Raw genomic sequence first — 26787 nt, forward strand, 5'->3', positions numbered from 1 at the left:
GGGAGGGCAGAGTTCCCATCGTGGTTCAGTGGGTTAAGAACCAGGCTAGTATCCATGAGGATGGGGGTTTGATTCCTGACCTTGCTCAGGGGGTTAAGGATCAGGCATTGCTGCAAGCTGCAATATGGCTCAGATCTGGCATCGCTGTGGCTGTGGTGTGGGCAGGCAGCTGCAGCTCCAATTTGCCCCCTAGCCTGGGAACTTTTGTATGCTGTGGGTGTGGCCCTAAAGAGAGAAACAAAGAAAAAGAAAAGGGAGGGCTTTTTGACTGGCTGGCGGGGTGGGGGTGGGGGTTGTTGGAAAGCCACCGTCCCACCCTACCATTTTGCACCTGAAGACAGTGAAGCACAGAGGCAGGATAAACACCAGCAAGAAAGCACTGAAGGGGAGTCCTGTTGTGGTGCAGCTGAAACAAATCCAACTAGTAACCCTGAGGTTGCAGGTTTGATCCCTGGCCTCGTCCAGTGGGTTAAGGATCAGGTGTTGCCATGAGCTGTGGCGTAGGCTTCGATCCTGCGTTGCTATGGCTGTGGCTGTGGCTATGGCTGGCAGCTGCAGCTCCCATTCAACCCCTAGCCTGGGAACTTCCATATGCCTCAGGTGTGGTCCTAAAAAGCAAAAAAAAGAAAAAAAAAGCACTGAAGGCTAAAAGGTGAGATCAGGACAGGCTGAGTGGTTGTTATGAATGAGTTCAGGTCTCCTGGTCCTAATAAATCACACCCCAGGTCCTGACACAGGGACATGCTGAACCCCACTGCTGACCTCTAAGAAAGCAGGAGTGGGAGCGGTCACGGAGCAGGAGATGCATGAGCCGTGACCTAGTTTCCTAAAAAGGAAGAAAGTTGGATTCGGCGAATGCATCGGTTGGGTTCTTTGAGTGCAAGCAACAGAAATCGATTCTCACGAATTTAAGCACAAAGGGGGAAGTACTGGCGAGAAACTAGGTTGTTGACAGAAGGGAAAAGAGGCTTAAAGAGCAGAATCTGAAGCAGGAAAACAACCGGGATGAGGAAATTACTAAGCTGTCTCACTTGGGTCCTGCTGCCGAGATGAAGGGGAGAAGTCAGGGGGTCCTGGTGGGACTGGGAATGGAAGCTGGACAGATATAAAACCCAACAAATGTCCCCTGGAACAGCCACAGCCTGGTGAACCCGATGAAACCCCAGGCATGGTTCTGGTAGTGCCTCTCAGTCGGCTGCAGATGACCAAGGGGAGCAAGGACACCAAGAGACGTGCTGGGACCCCCATGGACCTGTCACACCAGACCAGTTTTCTGTATCATAGGGTTACCGTTCTGATGGGTCAGGGCTGGACTAGAAATGATGTGTCTGGATTTCAGCCAGGTACCTGATAAAATATCTCCAAGATCAGCAAATGGAGATGTACAAACCAGGTGACAGCACAAAACACAAACCCTTTTGAATGGCCACCACTGTTTTCTAACACAGCTGATTAAACAGCCAATGTTAATCCAGACGGGGGTCTTTACCTTTGAGCCTGAGCCTCAGGATGTGTCCTTGGTGCTAGTCAGCATTTTTATTAAATACTTGGGTAAATGTACTGATGATGTACTGGTGAAATCTGAGGGCCATTCCTTCTCCGTGGACAAGAATTGGCAAGTGGTGGCAAACAGCCTGTAACAAGTGACACGGGTGGCTCAAGCCCAAGCTAACCTCTATAACCATAACCCCTGGCTGTGGGGACTGGCTCACTCTGGCAGCACTTGAGTCAGACCAATGAGGAGAGACCAGGACATTTGTTGGATGACTGAGCAAAGAGATGTTCTCTCTTCTCCTCTGGGCCTGCAAAGATGTATCCCTCGTAACCTCTGGCAGCTACCTCAGGACTATGACAGCAAAGGTTATTGGAGGGTGGCACTAACCCACATCCCCCTCTGGCAGAGATGAGAGATGGATCCTGGTCACATTGTTCTCCCTGGATCCAACTGTGCCTGAAGCCAGAGCTGCCCCTGGCCTTTCATATACATGTGGCAATAAACCTTTCTCTTTCTTTCTTCCTTTCTTTCTTTTTCTTTCTTTCTTTCTTTCCTTCCTTCCTTCCTTCCTTTCCTTTCCTCCTTCCTCCCTTCCTCCCTTCTTTTCTTTCTTTCCTTTTCCTCCCCATTAAGCCAGGTTGGGTTGAGTTTTCCAATATGTGCAACAGACACACTGAGTATCCTATACTAGTCCACGCCAGGGACTGACATCCAGAGGCTGGTAACAAAGATAGCGAAGACAGAGAAGGGGGCTTGAAACCATGCTACATGAAGAAGAGCGGAGCGGACGGAAGGTGCCTGGCCTGGGAAGGGACATTTAAAACCCCTATTTTAAATAACTGAAAGTGGGGAAGCCACTGTGTGTGGCCCCAGAAGGAAAAGCCAAGAACCATGTGTGGGGGAGCTTACTGAGAAGGATTCCATCTCATATAAGAAAGTTGCTTTGAACAGCCTCGGCCACCTGAAGATGTGTGGCCCTGGGCAAGTTGGAAAGGCAACCCCCGGGGGGGGCTTTATAATCCAAGTCCTCTGGCCTGGACAGCCCAGCAGAGGTTGGAAAGCGCCTGCACCCTGGTGGGGATGGTGTATTAGGAGGCAGGATGTAGGGGCAAGGAGGCTCTGGGAGGTGAGACGATTAGCCCAAGACCACACAGAGGAGCAAGGGTTCTGGACTTTCTCAGTGGTCTTGCAAGCCCAAGCGATGTCAGACAAGGTCCTGACAGTATATGAACACATGGGACAGCGTTCTGCTCCCCGCTGGTGTGGGTGGCAGAAAGTGAAGCTGAGCTGTTAACAAGGTCCCAGCTCTGCCACTTCTCTGAGCCTCAGTGTCCTCATCTACTAAATGGGACTAAGCTCACCTACTGCCTGGGTTGTCCCGAGGTTCTGATCAGTTGATGAAGGTACAGCCCAACACAGGCCACGTTTCCATCAGCAAGATAATGAAGAATAAAAGATGGGACAGCTTAACAGCCACCGAAGCCCCCTGCTCTTCCCCGCCCCAGGCTTCAATCCTTTTAGAAGGAGAATGAGTGTGGACGTCAAAGATTCGTGATGGAACCCCAAGCCTGGAAATCCCTCCCCCATCTGTAAAATGGGGCAGACCACAGCGGTGCACTGGAAGCCCCTGAGCCCCTGCCTCACACAATCTCCTTTGGGGCCGCAAGGTCAGCCCGGGGGGTTCTAGAAGCCTTACACCCGCCAGACAGCCAGAGGGGCCCACCGCGCGGCTACATCTCCGGGGCCCCCGAGGGAAGGCGGCGGGGATGGGGGCCGCGGCCGGGCGGGCGCGGGAACGGAACCGAGGAGCGGCGAAGGCCGACTAGCCGCCGTGCCCGGAGGCTGGACGCCGGCTCCCCGGGCGGCAGCCGAGCGCTCAGCCAGGAACTTGTTAACAGGCCCAAACAAAGAGCCGCTAATCCGGCGGGCGGCCGCGGGCGGGCAGGCGGGCGGAGGGATCCCGCCCCTTCCCTGCGCCGCCGCCGAGTTTACCGCGCGCTCATTACCCGCAGCCGGGCGGGGGCGGGGGCCGCGGGGCGGGATGCGCAGCGCCCCTTCTGCCTGGACGGCCCCCGGGCGCGCCCCTCCCCGGAGCCCGGGCGGGCGGACGCGGCGGCTAATTGCTGATCCCCTGGGCTCGGGCTCCCATTGGCTCGGGCACCTGCCGCACCATGGCCGCTCACGTGCCCCGCGGGAGGCTAGCCTCCAGCCTGGGACCCCCGCCCGCCAGGCTACCCCGACAGCGTGGTGGGGCTGTTTTGGCGAGAGGGGAAGGCTTGGGCCACAATAAGGGACAATAAGAAATCACCCCTACCTGCCCGGCACCTCTTTTCTTTGGTGGCGGGGAGAGAAGGGCTGGAAAGATGCGGATGTAGGAAAAACCCAGCGACAGACTCTCAACTGCATCTAGTCTCTGCTCCAATGATGAGCGGGTAGGGTCTAAATTGGAGTGTACCTCCCAGCGGGCTCTGGGCTGGACGTGCTGGGGTGGGGCACCGGGAGTCCCACCTGCCACCCTGGCTTTGGGAGGTATAGAGCAGAGGTAGGATAGAGGATCCAAAGCTCCCTCTCCAAGGATCAATCCAGACTAACTCCCCCTCCCCAAACCTCAGCCACAGATTTGCCTGGAGCTCAAGGTGACCCTGAGCCTGCCAGAGGGACACAGCTCTGACATCCAGGCCTGTGTGTGTGGGAGGGTGTGGAGGGCTGAATCTGGGGGACTCACCCATCAGGTGAATCCTTGGTGCTGTCACCATGGCCCAGTCACAGGCAGGGAGTTTGGGGTCTCTTCCGCCATCACAGTGGGATCTAAAACTTGCCCTTTGTGGCCTACTCTGGGGAGTAGCTGCCACTTAGGCCTCTCCTGATGGGGCTGTGAGTCTTTCTGTCTCCTTCATCTCAAACAGGGCTGACAGGGCCCTGCCAAAAACCACACCCGGAAAGCGGGGCTGGGGGAACAGGAGACTGCCAAATGCTCTGGCCCTTGGCATCTAGGGGGGCAGAGAAAGGACACCAGGCCTGTCCCCCATCCCCAAATGAAGGCCTCGCCACCGGCCTCTGCCCTCTCACCCGGACCCCTGGTTGCACCCTGTCCCACTAAGAGAGCACTGAGGATTCTTCCCCCCTTCCCCCCCCCACCCCCATAGGAGAGGATGGAACAGCCCCCCCTTTTATCTATCACCATCAATTGCTAGCATTTATTCAGCGCCTACTGTGTGCCAAGCCTGACAGGCCTCAGTGCTTAATCCACACAACGACCCTGTGAGGTAGGTCTGTTTATGACTATTTTAGAGACAAAGAAGTGAAAAAATACAGGGAGGAGCTGAATCCACAGCCAAGACTAGGGTGAGGCTGGGGTGCCAAGGGCACAAAACTAAGGAGGCACTCTCCTGCACCTGCGTGGCTTAAATTTTGCACCCTAGGGTACTTCACCCCTGCCTCACCCTAGTTGGAGCTTGGGTCAAACCCAGACCCCAGAGCCTGCTGATTCAGCCATCCCACCTCCACCTCCTCCACTTGCCTGGGGATCTGGCTGCCAGGGGGCCAAAAACCGCCTGCAGCATCTGACATCAGTACCTGGGAAGAGGGTGGGCCTCAGGCACTACCGCTCTGAACTTCTGGGGGTCCCGAGAAGGTCTGTTTTTGCCACTGGGGGTGCTCACCAGTTAAAGCAGGACCCTGTCCTCGCCTGGGCGCTGGGACTCATGATTCCCACCTCTACCTCACAGTCACCTTCAGCCCTGCTGCAACAGCCACCTGGCTTCAAGGCAATGCAGGCAGCTGCTGCCAGGGTGGTTGGTGGCTGTGGCAGGTGTTGGGCAGGTGCGAGCAGTTCCTTGGGGAACCTGCTCCTGAGGGCATAGTCCATCCCAGGCTCACAGGGCACCCTCTCTGGGCATCAGCTGCCCTGAATGGTCAAGGCCAATCCTTTATTGTACAAAGAGGAAAAACAGCTCAGAGACGTTAAGCGATTTGTTCAAGATCACACAGCAATCAAATGGCAGAGCCCAAACCAGAATTGAATTCCACCCCCCCCCCAACTTTGCTGCTATTTTCTGTGTGTCAGAGCTGATCATCAGCTTACAGTTCCAGGACAAGCTGAGCCCAAATCCTCATCTTCACAGAACCCCGAGACAAAGCTCTTTGCACACTGAAAGAACCAGTGGCTGTCTGAATCAGACCCAAGTCCCCTGCAAGGGTTGGTATGTTATGAGGGGGAGGGTAGGGGGCTTCTTCCAGCTGGAAGCAATGACTCCTCCTGGGGCTGGAGCAGCAAAGAGGTGAAGCAGCTGATACGGATCTTCTCTTCTATAAATGGGCTTGGGCCCTGATGCAGCTTAAGATCCCACCCTGTCTTCAGTGTGTTTAGACACCCCTAACTCGTGTCCCTTTAAATGCCAGGGAAAATGAAGGAAAGAGACAAACAGGTGCCTGCTCCATGTCGGGGGGCCCCCTGGGCACTCTAAGTTGCCCATCAACTCGTTACTATCACCCCAGGAAGCAGACGTGATCCCATTCTACAAAGATGGAAACAGGCTGGGGAGTAAAAGTTACTCACCCAAGATCAGGTGGCTGAGACTGAAACCAGGACTGTCTGCCTCCAAAGCTCTGCCCTTTGTACGCTACCTGAGAGCAAGAGGGGCCTAGGCTCCCCAGAAGGCCAGAGGACACTTTGATGCCACTCCCATGGGAGCAGACCAGAGCAACAAGGTGGTGGGCCAGCAGAACTGACCGCAGGAGGCTGGGCCCTCAACGGAGTGGTGAGGATGGTTGGGGGCCAGGAGACTGGGCTCTGCTGGGGCTGAGCCTCAGGTGCCATGAGCCCTGTGTAGGTGCTCACGGAGCAGCTGGGCTCGGGGTTGATACCAGGCCCCTGGGGGCGGGGCCTGAGGAAGAAGCCACCTGGACAGACTGTGGGGGTCAGGATGGGCAGTGCCACAGCTCGGTGCCCCTCAGCCTCACTTTCTGGGGCTTGAGTTTGCAGGTCTGGGGGCCAGAATGACACTCTTTGTATGAGAAGACACCCACCTGGGAACATCTCTGCCTCAGAGAGCTGTGGATGGGGGGCTCCTACTCCACATAAATGGGCCTAGCTGTGTGAGGGACCCCGCCGCACCCTGCCACAGGCTCCCATGAGCTGATTTGTGGTCCGTGCATGGGGTGTCAGCTAGCTCATCCTGCCCTGGTCGGGAGCCATCTCCAGCCGCCCTGGAGCAGGGCAGTCAGGTTCAAGTACAGGGGCACAGAGTAAATTTCTCTCCCCCTCCCCAGCCACAGCAGGCCTCCCTGTCTAGCCAGAGAACCTGGGCTCAAGCAGAGGAAATAAAAATAAAAAAAATTTTTTTAAAAAGCACTTGACTATGACTCGAAGTATATTGGGGGCTGAGAACAGGGTCACAGCGCCATAGATAATGGGCAGTGCCTGTGGAAAGCACCGGCATGAATGAGGAGGTGGCTGGGGCCAGATACTGTGGGCGGCTGCCCCAGGCACCACGTGCCTCTCCAGGGCTGAAGACTCAGTCCCTCTGTCCCGAAGCCCATTCAGCGCTCATCAGTGTGTTGTGGCTCCCACACGGGCCCTGAGAGGAGTCAAGGAGGCCTCTGGGAGGGGGCTGGATGAGGCTGGAGGCTGAGATAAGCAGAGCGGTGGGGACTGGCGGCGGCACGGGGGCCTGGCCTAGATCTGGACAGAGCTGAGCATGTTGGGGTGTAGGGTGGGAAGTGTGTGGTGGCAGGCCCGGGAGCACCAGGTTCTTCAAGGCAAGGAGGCATCAGTGGGTGGAAGGCAGAGCTTATCTGGGGCTGTGGGGATGCTCACCCCACCAGCAGTCAGCCAGGGAGGGCACCCAACCTGACAACAGATCAGCCTAGTGATGCAGGTTCTTCCCTGAGGGCTCCCAGGCTGGGGGTTCAGACTTTACCTGCTGGCACAGGAGGCTTTCTAGTGGGTTCTGGCCTGAGTGCCAGAGGCGTTAGTCTCAGTGGAGAAGGAACACTTAGGGGAATGAGAAGGGGTGCCGTGGTGCAGGTGAGAAAGGTGAAGGAGAAAGGGCTGGGGAGGAGGGGACAAAGAGGGAGAGGGACATGAGCAAAGTCACAAGTAGGGCTGAGCTGGAAGACTTGGTGACAGATTAGACATGAAGCGTGAAGGAAAAGGTTAGAGTCAAGGGAGACTCTAAGGTTCTCAGCCCCGGGCTGGAGGAGGGGGAGGAGGAACGGCAGGGCCCTTGGGAGGAGGGGCTGCAGGAGAGGGTTGGCCTGGAGTGAGCAGGGCCAGGCATGAGCAGGGGTTTGTGTGTGTCTGTGTGTGTGTGTTACATGTGTTCCCGGGTGGCAGCCAAGCCCAGCATTGGGGCTTTTGCCTGGAGAGCAGGTTGCGTGTCCTCTGGCTGGCTGAGGGCAATTCCTGCCTTTGAGACTCTGTGGCTTGAGTCTGCAGGTCTGGGCCCCAGAGCAGCATGAGGCAGGAGGAAGGGATGTTAAGACAGAGGGGCTGGGGCCAAACTTGGCCTCCTAGAAACCAAGCCAGTGCCTCTTGGCAGGGGGGGCCATGGTACCTGGATCAATGCCAATCCCCAGGCTCCTAAGGAGAGCCCCTCCCACCAAAGGCAAGGAGAAGCAGGGGGGCCAGTCAGAGGACCAGCCTTTTCCTGAGCCCCCAAACCCAGACCCCATCCCAAGGCAGGGTGAGTGGGAGCAAGGTAGCTCTTAAACCCTGAAGAATTAAGAACAATCCCCACAACCAATTGGTTGGGGGGTGGAAAGAAGGGGCCAGGACCAGCCCTGAGGGCGGGGGAGGAAGCAGCCACTGGACAGATTGTTGGGGTCAGGATGGGCAGTATCACCAGCTCCGTGGTGCCCCTCAGCCCCACCTTCCAGGAGCTCCAGCTCCCCGTGAGCCCCTCCCCCTCAGGAGTGCTGAGATCTGAGACAGGGAGGCAGACAGGTGTGTGTGGCCCACAGGCGCGGGGAGGCGGGTGCCAGCTGTGTGACTGGGTATGAATGGGGAAACCCTGTGAGACAGGTGAGTCCCTGTGTGTGCCGAGGGCCCACCCAGGTGAGAGTGCTGAAGGGACAGGCTTTTGTGTGATGTCAGGAGACAGCGGGCACTTGGCCTGGGGAGCAGGGCTTCAGTCGTGCTGGCCCCCGGCGCCCCCTGCCGCCTGGCTGGCCGGCCCTCCCTCAGCCACTCACAGACACATTTTTCACTGGCTGCTGTTGCCAAGGAACTGAATGGGCGGTGCGGGAGGAGCCGGGGTCAGCGTGGGGCCAGCCTGCTGGGCACATGTGCCCAGAGCCTGTGGGGGACAGCAGTAAGGGACCTCAGATGAAAAGAAGGGCCCCATGCCCTTCAGCAAGCCCCTCCCTCATATAGGCCTGAGAGTTGATGCCCGGAGGCAGACTCGGCTCCAAGACAGCCCTGCGGCACCGGTGCCCACCCACCAGCTCCCTGGGCAACCTTGCACAAGGCCCCAACAGGTGCCCCACGACCTAGGGCTGCAGTTCCTTTACTCTACAGCTTCCTGAGGAATCCACGCGGCACCCTTTCTCCCCCCCCCGGGGGGGGGGCGCCCTGCGGCACCCTGACTCACCAGCACCCAGCACCCTCTCATCTCCACACGCTCACCTGAGGAACTGCTTGCAACCATCACACACGTGCAGCGGGCCTGCCGTCACACACGCTCATCTGGCCACATGCATACCAAGGCGGCACACACTGCCAGCCCCTGTCATTGCCAGGGCACACATCCCACCCACAGCCCTCACACGTGCTCACGTGGGCAACATGCAGATATGACCACACAGACCTCTTGCTCACATCCAACTCAGTAAACATTTCCCTGGGCCCCTCCTGGGTATCAGGCGACACCTCCCCTGTGTGTGGTGCACGGACACTCCCAGTTCACCATGGTCAGTGGTGCAACCCACACCCCCTGTGCGATGTACACACACTCTTAACATGCACGTGTGTGCAATATGAACACGCACCCAGCGGCAGTGCAGCCTCCCAGCTCAGTCAGGATGAGCAGGGGAGGTCATGGGGCAGAAGGATTTGTTAAAGTGAGGACTGGGGGCGGAGGGTGATGACAAGGGAGAGAATGAATGGGATGAGGTGGAGGGAGGACTGGAGGGGCAGGATGAGGAGGGTGGCTGAGCAGCGGTGGGTACAGGATGAGCTGCGTAGAGACCCTTTAAGGAAACAGCCATCAGCCTCAATCATCCGGCTGGTTTCTCAGCTTTCACTCATGCAAAGCCAGTCAGTCTGGCTTCCCAGCTTAGGAACCCCAGTGCTCCCTTCTGACACCCCCGGGATTAACAATGGCCTGGCCAGGCTCAGCGGCGCCCCCGCCCCGGCCCGGCCAGGTCCTCAGAGCAGCAAGAATCGCTAGGACAAGCTCCATGCCCCCTTGATCACACAAATGACCACCCTCACCCCCTTACACACAGAAGCTCAGCTCTGCTAAGTGCACGGGAGCAGGGGGATCAGGCAGAGATTCAGAGGCCCCAACAACTCAGCCCAGGTGGAAGCTCAGGGAGAGCAGACAAAGGATGCAGAGGAACCCCCCCCCCCCAGGAGGTGGGCTGAGGGCTGAGTTATGGGGTAGCTGAAGGTGGCCAAAGAGACACGAAGGGAGGGAGAAGGGCGGTGCAGAGAAAAGGAGGAGGGGAAGCGGTAGTGGATTGGCGGCACACAACTCTGGCCGCGACACACCATGGAGGCCAGGAGCCACCGCGCGGGCCAGGGGCCCTGGCGCTCTGACTGTGCCGGCTGGGAAGGCTGGGGGCTGGTGTATGCGCCTTCACGCCTGAGTGTGTGCGTGTGCGAGAGTGTGGCGGGGACAGAGGAGGACACTGTGTTCCGGACGTGGGCAGAGGCCAGGTGCCAAGCTGGGAATTGTGAGTAGCTCTTTGGGGCAGACGCTGCCGGGAAGAGGTATCTTAACCCCCTCCTCAATTTCCTGGGCATTTGGGATGTGGTCAGAACCCTCTAATCTGCTTACCCATAAAGTCAGACTCCCAGGGCGTTGATCTAAACCCCTGACCCTGTTCTGGGGCCGGGCAACCAGCAAACTTCCCCCGCCCGGAGGCGTGGGGCGTCTACACTCGCCAGCCCCACGCGCTGACAGCTGCTTCTGGACTTGGCAGAACCCAGGCTTCCGGGGAAGCTCACGGAGAAGCTGCGCAGCAGCGAGAGGCGGCCCCCGCGTCCCGCCTCGCAAAGTTTGGCCTCGGGGGGCTCCCAGCCGGGTCCAGCAGCGCGGGTCAGGGACCCCTAGAGCAGCGAGCGTTCGCGCGCACAGTCCCCCGCAAGTCTCCCCAGAGCGCGCGCGTGACTCACCGGAGCCGCGGAGCCAGGAGGAGAGGACTATGCCCAGGAGCGCTGGCCACAGGCCGGGCCGGACGGCCATGGCCGCGGGCGGTCGGGCGGGCCGGGCGCAGGGCCCCGCTGACGAGAGGGCGGCTTTCAGCGCCTCAGCCCAGAGCCTCAGCCCCGGGCGCCCCCGGGGCCCATGCCAGCGGACTGCGCTGCCTCCGGGCGGCCGGCTGCCGGGCGCACGCGGCGCGTGGCTCCCCTGGGTACCGGGAGCGCAGCAATGCAGCCGGGGCGGAGCGCAGCGCCAGCCGCGCCGCGCACGGAGCCAGCCGCCGAGCGGAGCCCGCAGCCGGGGAGCGGGCCGGCGGGCGCCGCAAAACCCGGACTGGAGTAACGGAGCGGGACGGCGGCAGGGCGGGGCGGGGGAAGGAAGGAGGGGCCCATCCGCCCAAAGCCGCGCAAGTGGGCCACCCCTCGGCTCCGGGGATCCCTCACGGAGACGCCCGAGGCTCCCCCGGGGAGGGGCTGGGGTGGTGGGCGGGGAGGCCTCCCACCGCCCCGCGCGATCTCCAGGGACCCGGCCAGGAGTCTGAAACCCGGAGTGGATCGGTTCTCCGGATCCGGGCTCTCCAGGGCCCGCTAGCCTGCGCACAGGTGGCCCGGGAGGGGCCTAGGGCTGCGGCGACCCCGGCGCGGCGCCAAGCTGCAGAGAGCAGCTTGGGGCAGGGGTGCCCGTGGCGAGTTCTGCTGCAGTCCTCTACCCCGACCCGACCCAATCCCAGCCTTCTGGCCGGGCTCCGAGACTATCGGCGTGTTGCGGTACGCCACTCAACCCGTGGCTTGGATAGGGGACTGCGGGAGAGCGCCGGGGCCCTGGCCCGCGCGCAGAGGTACCCAGGTAGGCCAGACTGGGGGCCACCCGCAGTCCCAGTCGCGTAGCCTGATAGACCTCAGAGTGACCCAAGATTTCTCTAACCCCACGGCGCCGTTCGCCTAAGGAAAACAACCCTAGGACACAGCGCAACCGAGAGGGCGCGCGGTGTTTGCGCCCCGAGCGCGCTCGGCGCCGGAGACGTGGGCGTAAAGAAACTAGCTGGGCTTTGGGAACTGGAGAGATCTGGGGTAGGATCTAGGCGTCTCTGTGACCTTGGGCAAGTCACGTTGTCTCCCGGAGCCTCTGGCAGCGACTGCTGCTAGAGCCTCCTGTTCCCCACCCCCATTCCCTAATCGGGTTAAAATAAACAGAGGGTTGTCTTGAAGGAGAAAGGAAATGACAAACGCGCACACAGCGTGCACAGGGAGAGTGGTTAGAAAACAAGAGGGTCCTATTCTGGGTCTGGAGGAGGGTGAGAAGGGTGAGGGCTGGGTCGCAAACTAAAATGCCTCCAGGGGCCAGTCAATAATATAAATCGATGCTGCTCGCTGGGCGATATAAGAATGGTCTTCGCTTCTACAAAGAGACAGGAGCTCTCCTGTATTTCTTGAAACACGAGGCCCTCTCTCGGTCTGTCTTTTGTTTCCCACTTTTGACAGAGAAGGGTTGTGAGAAATGTCTTGCTTCCCTCCCAATTCTATAGTGAAAAACATCAGCTAGTGTCCAAATACATATCTTCAGATGCAGGGCTTCAGTGTCAAGGAGGCCATGGCAGCTCTGGGGACTGGGCACAGGGTCTCACCCACAGTGGCAGCTGGCTCTTCTCCAGATGCCAGTTTAGAGGATGGGGTGGGGCCCAGTGGGGCCACATCTTCCAAATTTTCAATAAGAAGCCTTTGTATATGAAATTTTCTGATTAAAATTTTTTTTATTTTAATTTTTGTCTTTTGTCTATTTAGGACCGCAACAGCAGCATATGGAGGTTCCCAGGCTAGGGGTCAAATCCGAGCTGTAGCCACAGCAACGTCAGATCCCAGCTGTGTCTGCAACCTACACCACAGCTCAAGGCAACGCCAGATCCTTAACCTACTGAGGGAGGCCAGGGATCAAACCCTCATCCTCATGGATACTAGTAGGGTTCCTTAACCACTGAGCCATGATGGGAACTCCTGATTTAAAAACTTCAACTAAAAAAATTTAAGGAGTTCCCATTGTGGCTCAGTGGTTAACAAATCCAACTAGGAACCATGAGGTTGCGGGTTCGATCCCTGGCCTCACTCAGTGGGTTAAGGATCTGGCATTGCCATGAGCTGTGGTGTGGGTCGCAGACGCGGCTCGGATCCCACGTTGCTGTGGCTCTGGCGTAGGCTGGCAGCTACAGCTCCGATTAGACCCCTAGCCTGGGAATCTCCACATGCTTCGGGAGCGGCCCTAGAAATGGCAAAAAGACAAAATAAATAAATAAATAAATAAAAACAATTTTACCTTCATGTGAGCCCAGATGAAAATGTCTGTAAATAACCACCAGCTCTGGGTTTTGAACTCTGTCATAGGAAACATTTTGTCAGGGGGCCCCGATCTACACAGCAAGAGAGAGAGAGACAGAGAGGTGGTGGTGGTAGCAGTGTGTGCCCAAGTGGCCCCATCTCACTTCCAGGAAAGAGGTGGGTGAGGGAGGCAAAACAGTAGCAGGACCTGAACTTGGGGCCCCTGGTGCGGAGAGATGATTAGGAACTGAGTTTTGGGCCCTAGAGGGAAGTAGATGAGGATGAAGGACTGGGACTGGGGGCTGAGGTATAAGATGATATCAAAATGATGTGTGCTGGACTCTGCTATGTCTGCCTGTGTTTATAATTTGGTTTGATCCTCACAAGAAATCTTGTTAAATAAATATCCTTATCCCCATCTTACAGATGAGATAACTGAGGCTTAGGGAAGGAGAAGGCCTTATGCTCAGGGCCAACTTTATTCAATGACTGCAGGGCTAGCCGAGATGATTCCAAGCCGGATTTGATGTCAGTGTCCATGCTCTTTACTTTTCCTCCTACGGTTTTTGCTCTGGGATTAGACCTTGGGAATGAAGTCGGGGATGCAGGAAAAGAAAGGATCTCCTTCTCTGTTCAGCTTGGTTGCTCTGCTCACTTCTCTGGCTCTCTCTCTTCCTGGAATAAGAAGTTTTGTGTAGCAGTCAAGATAGACCACGTTATGTTGTAGTAACTAACAGTCCCCAAATCTCTCTTTTGTTGATCTGTAAATCAATAAAAGTTGATTTCTCACATATCCATCATGGGTCTACAGCTCCAGATCATCACCACTCTAGGACCCAGGCTGACAAAGCAGCCACTTTCAGCAGCCTTGTGGGTCAGCATTGAGGGAGAAGAAATTGGAGCTCTGAGATACACCCACCAGCAATCAATGGCTCAGCCCCCAAATGACACGTGTCACTTCCATTCACAATTTAATGGCCAGATACTGGCCCCACCCAAGAGGACCAGAAAGTGTATTCCTACTGCATGTCTGGAAGACACTGCTGAAATATGTGGAAAGCGGCATGAGTGATGACCACAGCCTCCAGGCCCAGCACAACCTGCCCCCTGCCGACCTCTGCAACTCTGCCTAGGTTCTGGCCATGGTGGCCTCCCTTCTGTTTCTCCAGCATCCAGATTCATCCCCACCTCCAGACCTTCCTGTCTGCTTTTCTGTCCCCCAGATCTTCACATGGGTGGTTCCTTTTAGTCTCTCAGGTCTCAGATCAGCCATCCCTTTCTAAGTGGTACTCAGGGCCATGTCAGGAAGAGGAGCAGGGATAGCCTTGTGGAGACAGGGGACTGGACGTCTTACCTGAATTCCACTTAAGAATCCAGACCAAAAGAAAAAAAAGAAAAAGAAAGGGGAAAAAAAGATAAGGGAGTTCCCTGAGGGTCTAGTGGTTGGGACTCAGTGCTTTTATTGCTGCAGCCTGGGTTCAATCCTTGGTCTGGGAATTGAGATCCCATATCAAGCCACTGCATGCTGCAGGGGAAAAAAAAAAAAAAAAATCCACATTGGAAGGTTGCCAGGAAGAACTCATCTCAGACTCAAAGGTAGATGACCAGATAGGTTCTGACATCTCCAACCTCCTTTGCTCTTGAGCCCAAGATTTGAAGGGAAGGAAGAGCCATACCCTGGCTAGGGAGGACCCTCCTGCCACTGTCTGTGGCCCCTTGCGATATCCCAATGACAAGGCACAGGTTTCACGTTTCTCTGGTTTCAGCAGGTTTCAACTGCTCTGCTGGCCAGAAGTGATAGCCTTGAGGGAGCAGGAATCTGCCCCTCATTGGGCTCAGCTTCTGGAGCCACAACAAGCATATCTGCACCCTCTTTTCTTCCATTGTTTCAGAAGACTATTTGTCTTACTTCAGAACGCAAAGTCGGGGTATACCCTGAATTTTCTCCTTGGAGTTCTGCTCTCACTGGCACCCTCACCACACTGCCTCACCTGCACCACTGCAGGTGCTGTCTAGCAGGACTGCTCCTTTGAAGGCATCTCCTTAAGACACTTGGCACAGCTCCTCCTGCCCACATGGCCTTGTAGACTGTAAGGCAGGGTCTCAGTCAGCCATTGGGCAGTGACATCCTACTGTTAATGCCCACCAGACTGGGGGAACCTCAGGGCTTGTGGTGAGGCCATGGCTGACTTGGAGATGTACCAGAAGCTCCTGTGATGATGATTAAAATGCAAATCTCCAGGCCCTGCCCTTTCCAGATTCTGATTTAGTGTGTCTGGAAGGTGTCAAGAATCTGTGCTTTTACCAGGGCTCCACCCTACCCCACCTCCAACCCCCTCCCCTATCAGCTATTTTTACTGGTGCCAGGGGTGTTACCCATCTACCTTGTGTCGCTGGCTTTCCAAACTTAAATGCAGAGACTTCAACTCATCTCGACTCTATTCCAGTGAATTACATCTAATCCCTCTTTCCCATATGGAGCCCTCTCAGTGTGTGGAGGCTGTCGGGCAGGGGACTTCCATTTTCTTCAGCTTCTTATCATTCCCAGATGAGACTCGAAAGTCGTATATACTTTCAATCAAGTCCTTACTAAACAGGTGGCTGAGCACAAGACCAAGGACAGAGCCCAGCGGCTCTCTACTCCGCATTACCTTGCAAGTTGCACTTGGACACTAAGTCAGCTTCTCTGTTTCATCCCATTGGGAAGCCTCTGATCACACCATCTTTCAGCTCACATATTGCTGCTGCCTCCACAAAGTTAATGGAAATACCCTGCAGAGCACCAAACTCATGAGCATCCTGCTTTGCTCTGTTCTACCAAGCCCATAACCCAATCAAACAGGAATTTAGTTTCACAGGAAGGACTTGTTCTTGGTGACCCCAAATTAGCTCTTGGTGGTCCCTGCCCTGATCCCAACATTCATATCTACCCACTGCTCAGCATCCAGCTTCTGTCTTCTGGAAGCAGCATCTTCCCATCGTTCCTTTGAAGGATCACCTCTCCCTGCCATCAGTACATGAGATTCATGGGGGGCTAGCCTACCCCAGTTCCAGAGGCTTCAGGACACATGGCATCCATGATTCCTTGAGCCATGTGATCCATTCAAGGATACACATATGACCCAAGCCAAGCTATTGAGCCTCATTTCTAGGACTTTTATTGGAACTAAGGAGAAAAAGAGTTTCTTCTCTTGCTGGACTTGGAGAAAGGGAGGAGGTGATCCTGGGATGCTTCGTGTGAAGAGCTCATGCCTGAGGCTAAAGCCTGGGCAGAGAAGAGTAGAGCCTGGAGAAGAGAGAGAGGCTGAATCCTGGTTCATCATTCAAGTCCTCTGGATCCAGCTGACACCATGCCGGCATCCACTCAGTCTCTGCTCCCAACTCAAAGGAACTCCCCACACCAGCTCACACAGATTCACACAATCAACAATGCAATCAATCCATACCAAATCAATATCGGTCACAGTTAATAAAAACACATAAATTCTGGAGTTCCTATCATGACTCAGTGGAAATCTGACTAGCATCCATGAGGACACAGGTTTGATCCCTGGCCTCGCTCAGTGGGTTAAGGATCTGGTGTGCCGTGAGCTGTGGGATCGCAGATGTGGCTCAGATTCAGCATTGCTGTGGCTGTGGTATAGGCCAGTGGCTACGGCTCCAATTTGACCCCTAGCCTGGGGACCTCGATATGCCGCAGGTGTGGCCCTGTAAAGACAAAAAAAACCCACATAAGTTCTCTCTATATATTTATATACATGTAAGAACACCTCCAGATGGCCCCATTTCTTTCCTGCACAGACTGTTTTCATGCCCATTCTCCTTGCAGCCCCATGCTACTGAGAATTTTGTGCCTGGGACTCTCCCAGGCCTCAGTGCAGGATGTGAGATCTTCTCACCAGGCAGCCTCCAGGACCAAGGATAGTGCCTGGCATTTCTGGAGATTCACCACGTGCCTAGCACAGGACTAAGCTCCTTACCTGGTTTCTCTCTTTCAGTTCTCACAAACCCTTAGGAAGTAGATGCTATTATCATCCCCATGGTGTAGATATAGAAACTGAGGCACCGGGAGGGCATGTATAATTTGCCTAAAGCCGCTCAGCTTGTGAGGGATGGGACAAGGATTTAAACCTAGATGCTGCTCCAGAAATGTTTGCTGAATGATTGAAAGAACGTTCAGTATAACAAATGGTTTTATTAGAGACACATGCTCTTATGATATATGTGCTATCACACACACACACACACACACACACACACACACACACACACAATCAGAAACACACATCCAGAGAAAATCCTTCTAGCTCCATGAGTACTATGGCATCTCAGACTCAGAGGTTTCCCTGGCTACACAGCCCCCACTTCTAGTGTCCCCAGCAGGCACTCTCAGGCAGGTGTGGAGGTGAGGTGTTCCCTGCTGAGGGGTCTTATGAAAAGGAGGGGGTGGGGAATCATCAGGAAGGGGCAGGAGGAGTTGAGGAGGAGGAGGACGGGATTGGATCAAGTGGAAACCTGGCACCGTGCCCTCTGCAGATGACCTGATGAGCATTTTGCAGAGTTAATTTCATTAGCGTCGCTGGGAGATGAACAATTAGCAAGATGCTCTGATGCCTTTAAAAGCTTAAGAGAGGGAGAAGGATGGCTTTCTGGCTTTCCCACCCAACTGCAGTGACCCCCTCCCCATTCCCTCTCCCTCTCTGTGCTCCCTCCATCTCTGTCTCCCATCCACTGTCATTCCATCTACCCCTCTCCTGCCGTCATGCCCTCACAGAGTCGCTTATAACCCCCAAGTCCACCCCACCCCGTGCCTTGGCCACCAGGATGGCCCCTCTCTCCCTCTTCCAAGCTCCCATCTGCCCCTTGGCAGCTCCATGCTGGACCACTGCCCACAAAGCATCAATTGCTCCCCTGTGTTCTGATCACTCGGACACCCAGGGCTGGGGCTTGGCACTGATCCAGTTCTGCAAAGAGGCAGAGCTTGCCTTTGGCTCTCGCAAAGGGCAGAGCCAGGTATGGGGTCTCTATTTTTTTATTGATTTTACTATCAGGTCTTTGGCAACTCGCAGAGGGGGTTCCAGTCCCTGACAGCTTGGAACTTCCATTCCAATCTCAGGACCGGTCTGGTACGCAGGGCCCAGGTAAGCTTCCATCTCCTCTTCCAATGCCTAGGACACGGAGTCCCTAGGAGGTCAGAGCTCCCTGAAGGAAAGCCCATGTCAGTGTGGCTCTGCCAGTAGAAAATGGGGTTCCGGGCACTTGAATCAATGTTTGTTTCAGTCTCCAGCTGCATGGTCCTGGGGTTGGGGACACACTCCTCAGTGTGCCTTCTCTAAGTCCTGGCCAGTTGGAGGGGTTGTGGTCCAGCAACCAGACTCTCCCCAGCCTCATTGGAGAGCCCCGGGGCAGCCTGATATAAGGAGGCCCTGCTAGCCAGGGCCCAACCTTTGTGGGCTGAGATTCCAAGTTCTTTAGGACTAGGTGGGGACTCCGGCCAGAACCTCTCCCCTCAGACCAGATGGTCCCTGATGGTTCTAATTTCCTGTCTACCCCAGAGTCCACCCTCAGTCAGGGCAGCAGAATCCCCCAGGAGCTTGCCAAAACCTGGATTTCCAGACTGCTTCCCAGGTCTCCTACAGGATGTCCAGGGGGTGCCCTGGGGATCTGCATTTAATTTTTTTTTTTCTTTTTAGGGCTGCGGGTGCGGCATATGGAAGTTCCCAGGCTAGGGGTCGAATTGGAGCTACAGCCACAGCAACTCGGGATCTGAGCTGTGTTTTCGACCTACACCACAGCTCACGGCAACACCAGATCCCTAACCCCCTGAGTGAGGCCAAGGACCCTACATCCTCATGGATGCTAGTTGGGTTCATTACTGCTGAACCACAACAGAAGCTCTCAGGGATCTGCATTTTAAGAGGTTTCCATCTGGGTCCTCTAGACGGGGAGCCACAGTATATGATGTCAGGGGTCCCAGGACCCTGAAGCCAGAAACTCCTGTTCTACATCATTCTCAGCAGGGGCAGCATCTTTGGGGGTGGAGATGGGTGAAAAAATTGGACTCTTTCTCTGGATAAAGCACACATCTATATATAGTAGGTAAACAGATAGCGTATCTGCAGTATTACAATTTCGGAGAGGGGGCGATTAGGGAAAAAATATCTATGAGGCTCCTTCTGGGGGCGATAGTGAAAAGGAGGTGGAAAAACACTGCTCACTACTGAAAGGTCCTAAGAAGCATGAGCGCATAACACACCCTGACACTCCACACCCGGACACGCACAGACTCACACACACGCCAGCGCACTCTACGTACAACGAGGCTTCTCCTCACACATGCAAATACACACGCTCCCGTTTTCACCCTCCCACACAAACACCCGGAGGCTCCAATAACACTGCATTAGCGAAGAGGAGACTAGGTTAGGATTGCAATAAGTCTGTAAATAAATAAATATATAAAGCCCCCCTTTACCAGGGCCTCTGTACTTCTTATTGCTGTGACACCCCTGGCCTTACGTTTTTTTTTTTTCATGCTTCTTGAGAACCCAGTTGTCTCCACATGTGTAGGCGTGTTTCTGAGATAGTGTGTATTCTGTTCATGGCTGTGAAGGAACATGTGTGTGCCCCTGCGTCCTGTGCAAGTGTCTGTGAGGTGTATGCTGGTGTGGGGTGTCAGGAAGGAGTGTGTGTGTGTGTGTGTGTGTGTGTTCACACGCTCACTTACAGGTACACTTGGGATGGGGGTGACTCTGGGGTTCTTAGCCAGACTCTGGCCAGTTTCCAGAGAACTTAGCCTCCAAATTCTCCCTGTTCATCATTGTACTGCTTACTTTTGTTAACACAGAGTGCACGCTCCCTACCTATTCATTTATTCATTCATTGCTGAGTGAGTGGGTGAATAAAGGAATGCAGTTTACAAGGCATCTTGACCTCTGTGGTCTGAATGAAACCTCCTGAGTTGCCCCAGGCTTTAGGTCTCACTGTGCACATTTTACAGATGAGAAAACTGAGGCTTGGGACATTGAAGCTGTACCTGAACCATCACCATTCAGTAAGCGGCAGGTGGACATTTGGTTGCCAGGCTTTTCCCAGGGCCTATGGCTACCCTGCAGGCACTGGGGACACCCAACTGGGGTGGCCCAGGTCACTTCCAGAAGAGGTGGCCATGTTGGGATCCAGCCCCCATAGCCAGATCCTCCTGAGTGGTTCCTGTCAATCCCCGCTCACGTTTCCCTCTGCTCCTTCCTGGTACCACAGGAGCCCTGGTCCTCACAGCCCGCTGTCCTGGTCCCTTGAGGGCCAGCTGAAGCTAGCACAGAGCAGATGGGCGACGTTCACCCGGCTCGGCAATTCTGACTCAGTCCCTTGGGGGTTGGTACATACTGTGTGCCAAGGTTAATTAAACTGGTAATTAGAAGGAGAGATGCTTAATCTATCTGGTTAATAAAATAACCCCCTTGCATGAGCACACGGACGCTGTCACTTGGCCGGGTGGAAGCGGAGAGGCTGCAGCCCTGGTATTATGGGATCAGTAGAGCAGAACGCTCCCAGCTCCCTTGGGCACTGGCCTCCCACCCTCGCTGCTCCCCAAGTCCTGGAGCTGATTCCTGGGTCTGCCTCTGTCACCTAGAGGTGGGATCCGGGAGGGAGCTGAGAGGAGGGCTCCGGTGGGGAGGTAGCCAGGGGTGCCCGGTCCTAGGCACGCTCCAAGGAGAGAGGCTTCACTCATAGGGTTTGCCTGCCTTCTGCCCAGCTTGCCAGGGGTTGGCTGGGGGAGGGGGAGCTCCTATGCCAGCCAGGACCCTCTTCTGCCGGTCCCTAACTTTTCATGCCGCTTCCTTCAAGGGCCCAGTCTGGGGAGTTTCTGCTGTGGCTCAGTGGTAATGAACCTGATTAGTATCCATGAGGACAAGGGATCGATCCCTGGCCTTGCTCAGTGGGTTAAGGATCGGCATTGCCATGAGCTGTGGTGTACTTCAGAGATGCAGCTCAGATCTGAGCATTGCTGTGTCTGTGGCATAGGCCTGCAGCTCTGATTAGACCTCTAGCCTGGTAACTTTTATATGCCTCGGATGCGGCCCTAGAAAGACCAAAAAGGTTGGGGGGAAGGGGGACAAGTCTGACCATCAGCTCTAAAAAGTCTTTAAAAGTTAATTTTTAATTTTACATACGAAATATGGATTCCTTACTTTTCTAAAAAAAAAAAAAAAAAAAACCCATAAAAGACCATAAATACCGCAACCCCCACCCCAATATCAGGTTTTTCCAGGGAAGGGACCACCAGTGAAAGTCTGGTGTATAGCCTTCCAGGTCTCTCTCTGCATGTATACAGGTACATATGTTGATATACCTAGATGTGGTTTGCTTGATTTTAGATTTTTTATAATATAGGGTTTTTACTCTAGGCTTCATTTTGCAGTGTGTGTGTTTCCACCCCTCAGCAGTCATGTGGAAAACTGATGTTTTCTTCAATCAGATTTCACCGAGATGGAATTTTCCAGTTAAGGAGAGGAGCTTTCCTCGCCCTCTGGACCTCATGCTCAGAGTGACCTGGGACCTGCCTCCAGGCATCCCCTGAAAGTGGACTCTCAGCCCAGTGGGTCCACCTTGCGCCCCCCCAGGCTCACTAGTCACTGCTTGAATGCTTGCCTAGACCAAATACGCCTTGGCGATTGGAGTGAGCTAATGTCGTAACAGTTCCCCCCACCCCCGCCCCAGCCTCTGTCACTGAGACACTGGGGCTGTGTGTATGAGGCTGCCACAGCCCCACTGCAGAGGCCACCTCCCGTCAACCTCACAGGGCCCCCAGCTCAGTTGGGGGGATGCTCCTCAAAGAGACAGGCTGCCTCCCACTCTCTACCTCCAAGAACAGCCAGGGAGGGGTGGGGACTGAGGGACATCCTCCCTGGGGGCTGCTGTGAGGACAAAGTTGCTCAGCTCACCTGTATGACCTGCCAGGCTGCAAGAGGGGCCGCTGAACTCTCTCCCAGCTCCTAGCAACAGTGACAGGCAGACCCAGCTGATGGGCAGCAGGCAGGGGAGGAAGTGTGTCCACGCAGGGGAAAGGGTTTTATTAACCTCCTAATGATCGGTTTAATGGGCTTTGAAGTCAGGTGAATTCAGCAACTCAGAACAGGTGGCACTGAGGTGGCAGTGCCTGAGCTGGTGTAAAGTAGGGAGCCCCGAGGGGCTTTATCGACTAGAGCTCCAAGTCAGTTCCTGGTCTAAAGGGCAAGAAACAGGTTAGAGAGTGAAGACAGAACTACACAGGGCATGGGCTCAGCCCACCTTGTCCATCTACCCACCCATCCACCCATCTACTCACCTACCTATCTATTCATCCACTCACCCACCCATCTATTCATCCACTCACCCATCCACCCCCTACCGATCTACCCATCTAACCACCCAGCCACTCACTGAACTGCCTATTCACCAGCCCACACATCTATCTACTCACCCATCCTCCCGCCCACCCATCCACCACCCACCAACCATCTGTCCAACCATATACGCTTTCATTTAACAAGTATTCATTGACCCCCTACTCTGTGCCAGGCCCTGTGCTGGGTGTAGATCCCTCTTTCCTGGCTCTGATTCCAATGGAGGTGTCAGACAGGAGAGAGACTGGCAATAAATAAGCAAATAAATAAACCAACAAGATAATTCCAGATGGTGAAAAATATAAAAGGGGTAAAATGAGAGAGTGGAGGAGAGAAGGCGTGCAGGGCATCGGGACAAAAGTGTGGCAGGAAAGGTCTCTGAGAAAGTGACGTTTCAGCTGAGACCTGAGTGATGAGAATGCCCCTTAGAGATCTGAGGGGAAAGTGTTTCCAGCAGAGGGAACAGCAAGTGCAAAGCATGTGAGAAGGAAACGAGCTGGATGTGTTTGTGCCACTGCAGGAAAGGGAGTGTGGCTGGGGCACAAGGGGATGGCAGTAGGGGATGTGGGGAGTGGGGTCTGAGACGAGGGCGGGGACCAGATCCCAAGGGCCCTTGAGGTGGAGGGAGGGGAAACTGCACTAAGAGCGAAGGGCAGCCAGTGGAGGCTTTAGGCAGAGGAGTGACATGACATGAGCTGCATTTTTTTTTTTTTCTCCCAGCCACCCCCACAGCATATGGAAGTTTCCAGGCCAGGGATGGAATCTGAGCTGCAGCTGTGACTTACACCACTGCTGTGCCAACGTCAGATCCTTAACCTACTGTGCCAGGGATCAAACCCGTGCCACCACAGAAACAATTCCGGATCATTAACCCACTGCGGCCACAGCAGGAACTCCACGTGAGCTGCATCTTGAACTCATTTTTCTTGCCATCGTATAGTGATGACTATAAGGGGGGGGGGCAGTGGTTTCTAAACCCTTTTTGGTTCCCTAATCCTGAAATTCCTCACCCCTCTCCAATTCTAAAGCCACATGAAGATAATCTCTAACATGTGAAGGGTGTTTTCAAAATTTACAACTCACATTCGTGGAACAATTCTGTTTAACTCACAAGTCTTCCATTCAACACCGAGGAAGTAGCTTCTTCTGAGCCCCTGCAGGGCAGCTCCAAAGCCTCACAACCTGGAGCCCTAGAGCACAGCTCCACAGTGCCAGCTGGGAGGGTGAGAAGGCCACCGTTGGTCTTGCTGCGAACATCTGTTATTTGCCAGCTGGGCACCCAGATCCTCTCTTCTGGTAGCAGCCTCCCTTTTCCCTTGGAGAACCTCTACCACCACCACCACTTGCTGCCTTTGTGATTCAGATGGAGCTGGTCCCACTCCCTGGCTCCAGGGATAGCCAAAGATCTCAGTATCCTGGCTTCCCACTCTCACTGTGGTTGGTTCAGGTTGGGGCCCCAGTTTGTACCAGTGAGAATCAATCCTGGGACTTAAGCTTATATAGGAGATGCTCCCTTCCAGCTGAGGTTGGTCGTCTGTCAGCACAGTGGCCTGACACAAGTGGTTGATGGCCGATCATTGGCAAGACCCTGCCTAAGAAGGGCACCCCCACAGAGGAGCACTAACAAAGAGACAAGGACTCATTCTGTTAGATCACCTTGATCCAGCCATTCCTGAAGCCAATATCTCCTCTCCTTTCTCCTTCTTCTTTTCCTCTTTTTTTAGGGCTGCACCTGCGGCATATGGAAGTTCCCAGGCTAGGGGTCAAATCGGAGCTACAGCTGCCAGCCTACACCATAGCTCATGGCAACGCCGGATCCTTAACTCACTGAGCGAGGCCAGGGATCAAACCTGCATCGTCATGGATACTAGTCAGGTTCGTAACCTGCTGAGCCACAATGGAAACTCCATCTCCCCACATGTCTAACTTTCAATTCCAAGAATCCATGAATTCCCTTTTGAGTCTGAGCCAGTTTGAGATGGATTCCTAACCTTTAAAGCCAAATGGGTCCTCACCAAAGCATACATGTACGACCCTTGGAGGTAAAACACTCTCACACACAGGGCTGGGTTCATTCTTAGAGCAATTCTGGGAGGTAGCATTAGTATCTCCATCCCATAGAGGAGGACAGCTAAATGTATTGCCAGGTGCCGGGCTAGGACTGAATCCAAGCCTTTAGTCATTCTCATCCTGGAGGATGAGTCCAGCCTCCTTGGACAGCTCTCCTCCAGGAACCTCTCTTTGCAGTCATGAGCCTGACCTCTGCACACGCTTCCTTTGCCCACCAAGCAGCTGGCCCCACTTTCCTGGCTTCTCTTTCCTGGCCATCGCACCCACCAGCCTGGGGTCCGTGCAAGCCTTCTGCTCGTGCCTTGCCTTCACTGACATTTCAAGCAGGCAAAGCTCTTTCAGAAGGGTGATTGTGAGTGACTCCAGGGAGACAGACAAGGCCCCTAAGACCTTTCTCCAACCTTCTGGGAGGACACATGCCACAGAGGAGAAATGGGAATGTAGAGTCCCAGCCCTATTCTTTTTAGAAGCTGTGTGACTTTGGATACACAATGTAAACACTTGAGCTTCAACTGCTTCATCTGTAAATTGGGGCTAGTAATACAGCAGCTTCTGGTGATGAACACGAAACAAAGTAAACTGAGTAAAAGCCATAGCAAAATGAGCATTGGCACCATAAGCCCCATGGGCTTCCTGGGTTCTTTCCCAGTCCTGGCCACTCAGTCATGACCAGTCTCCAGCTGCATCCCCCTCCGTCCCATGCAGTTTCTTGGACATGTGCTCCCCACTCTGGGGACACTTGGCCTCTTCCTCTGGGATCCACTCCTTCACTGAGGAAATATTTATTAAATGCCTATTATGTTCCATGCTCTGTTCCAGACAGTGGGGAATGACAGTGAACAAGACAAGAGCGTACATCTTACAGGCAGGGACAGACTACAGCCACACAAGGGAAATAGTTTTACATTATGTGCTATGCAGAAGACAAATGGGGGAGATGTGACAGGGCTCGGAGGAAGGAGGAGGGCACTAATTGGGAAGGGGAGAGCCTTATCTACTGAAACCTAAATGATGAGGAAACCAAGTCAAGAACTGGTGGTTTTTGAGTGTCCCAGGCAGAGAGCACAGCAAGTGCAAAGGCCCTGTGGTGGGACCAGATTGGAGGAAATAAGCTGGTGTGGGTGGAGAGCTGAGTGAGGAAGTAGTCAGGCATGAGGCTGTTGAGGCAGGCAGGGCAGATCCTGGGACGCTTGTAAGCCTTGGGCAGGATCTGAGCTTTATTATACGTGCACTGGGGAGCCACAGGAGGGAGAGGCTGGCAGGGGAGGGTCACACCCACATTCATTCTAGAAAGAGCAGTCTGGCAGCTGTAGGAGGATGCGTGGCAGGGGCAGAGGGGAAGAAGGGCTGCCAGCCTGAGCCCCTGCCTTGTCCATGCCCTTTTGGAGCTAGAGCCCTCAGTCCAGCCTACCCCCACCAAGCAGAGGGTGCAAGGGGCCCCCAGAGCTCTCTGCTCATCTGCAGGTCCCCATGACCAGCTCTGGACACCCTGGAAATGATGCACTTTGATAAACTTAAGCAGACACTAGGGTTTCTCCACCAACCTCCCTCTTCAGCATCTCTTTGATGACTCATCCACAGGGAGTAGCAAAAAAAAAAAAAAAAAAAAAAAAAACCCAAAACCCTCCCCCACATTGGAAATGATCTGAAGTTTCCTATTACTATCACTGACATGGGCACGCCTCCTCAGACCCCCAGGAACTGTGCCAAAGAAAGATCCCTTCCCACTCCTGCCAGAGACATTATTTCCCTTCTCAGTAGCATCTCGGGATCTGGAAGGTCCAGCCCCCTCTGTATCTGTGGCTGAAGGAGGCAGCCATGTGAGCGGCAGCCTGTGCCTGTGTGGATGCTGTAGCCGTGTGCCCTCGGGGCCACGCGTGTGAGAGCTGATGACCTAGGGCAGGAGGCAGGGAAGGATCCTGATGGAGCAGAGAGAAGCCCCAGGCTATGGGAACCCAGCCACCACAGCTTGTCTGTTCCCATCAGGAGAGCCATCGGCCTCGCCGGCTATTTCATCTGTGTTTATTTGTCTGTCTGCCTGTGTCTTGCTCTATCTTCTGATGTGTCTGTCTCTCAGCCTTCAGATGCCCCCTCAGCTGGAGCCAGTATTTCTAAAGACAGACACAGCCCTCATCTTTCTCCTGGGGGCCAGCCAGGCA

The 26787-nt window shown here is 54.8% G+C and overlaps 1 protein-coding gene across 2 annotated transcripts in view; it reads right to left on the reverse strand.

Moving 5' to 3' along the window:
* The window catches only part of UNC5A (unc-5 netrin receptor A), a 65339-nt gene extending 54246 nt beyond the window's left edge, over positions 1–11093 (reverse strand). For both annotated transcript variants that reach the window (XM_021084416.2, XM_021084415.2), the window contains exon 1: positions 10836–11093. In XM_021084416.2, the coding sequence (XP_020940075.1) occupies positions 10836–10905 (70 nt within the window). In that variant the 5' untranslated portion in view covers positions 10906–11093. The remainder of the gene's footprint in view (positions 1–10835) is intronic.
* Between the last annotated feature and the right edge of the window lie 15694 nt (positions 11094–26787).

The sequence above is a fragment of the Sus scrofa genome, chromosome 2 (genome assembly GCF_054392235.1).
Source record: "Sus scrofa isolate SSC_HxYL_T2T_F1_AM1 chromosome 2, Sscrofa_HxYL_maternal_Yorkshire_Landrace_v2.0, whole genome shotgun sequence".
Classification (NCBI taxonomy): Eukaryota; Metazoa; Chordata; class Mammalia; order Artiodactyla; family Suidae; genus Sus; species Sus scrofa.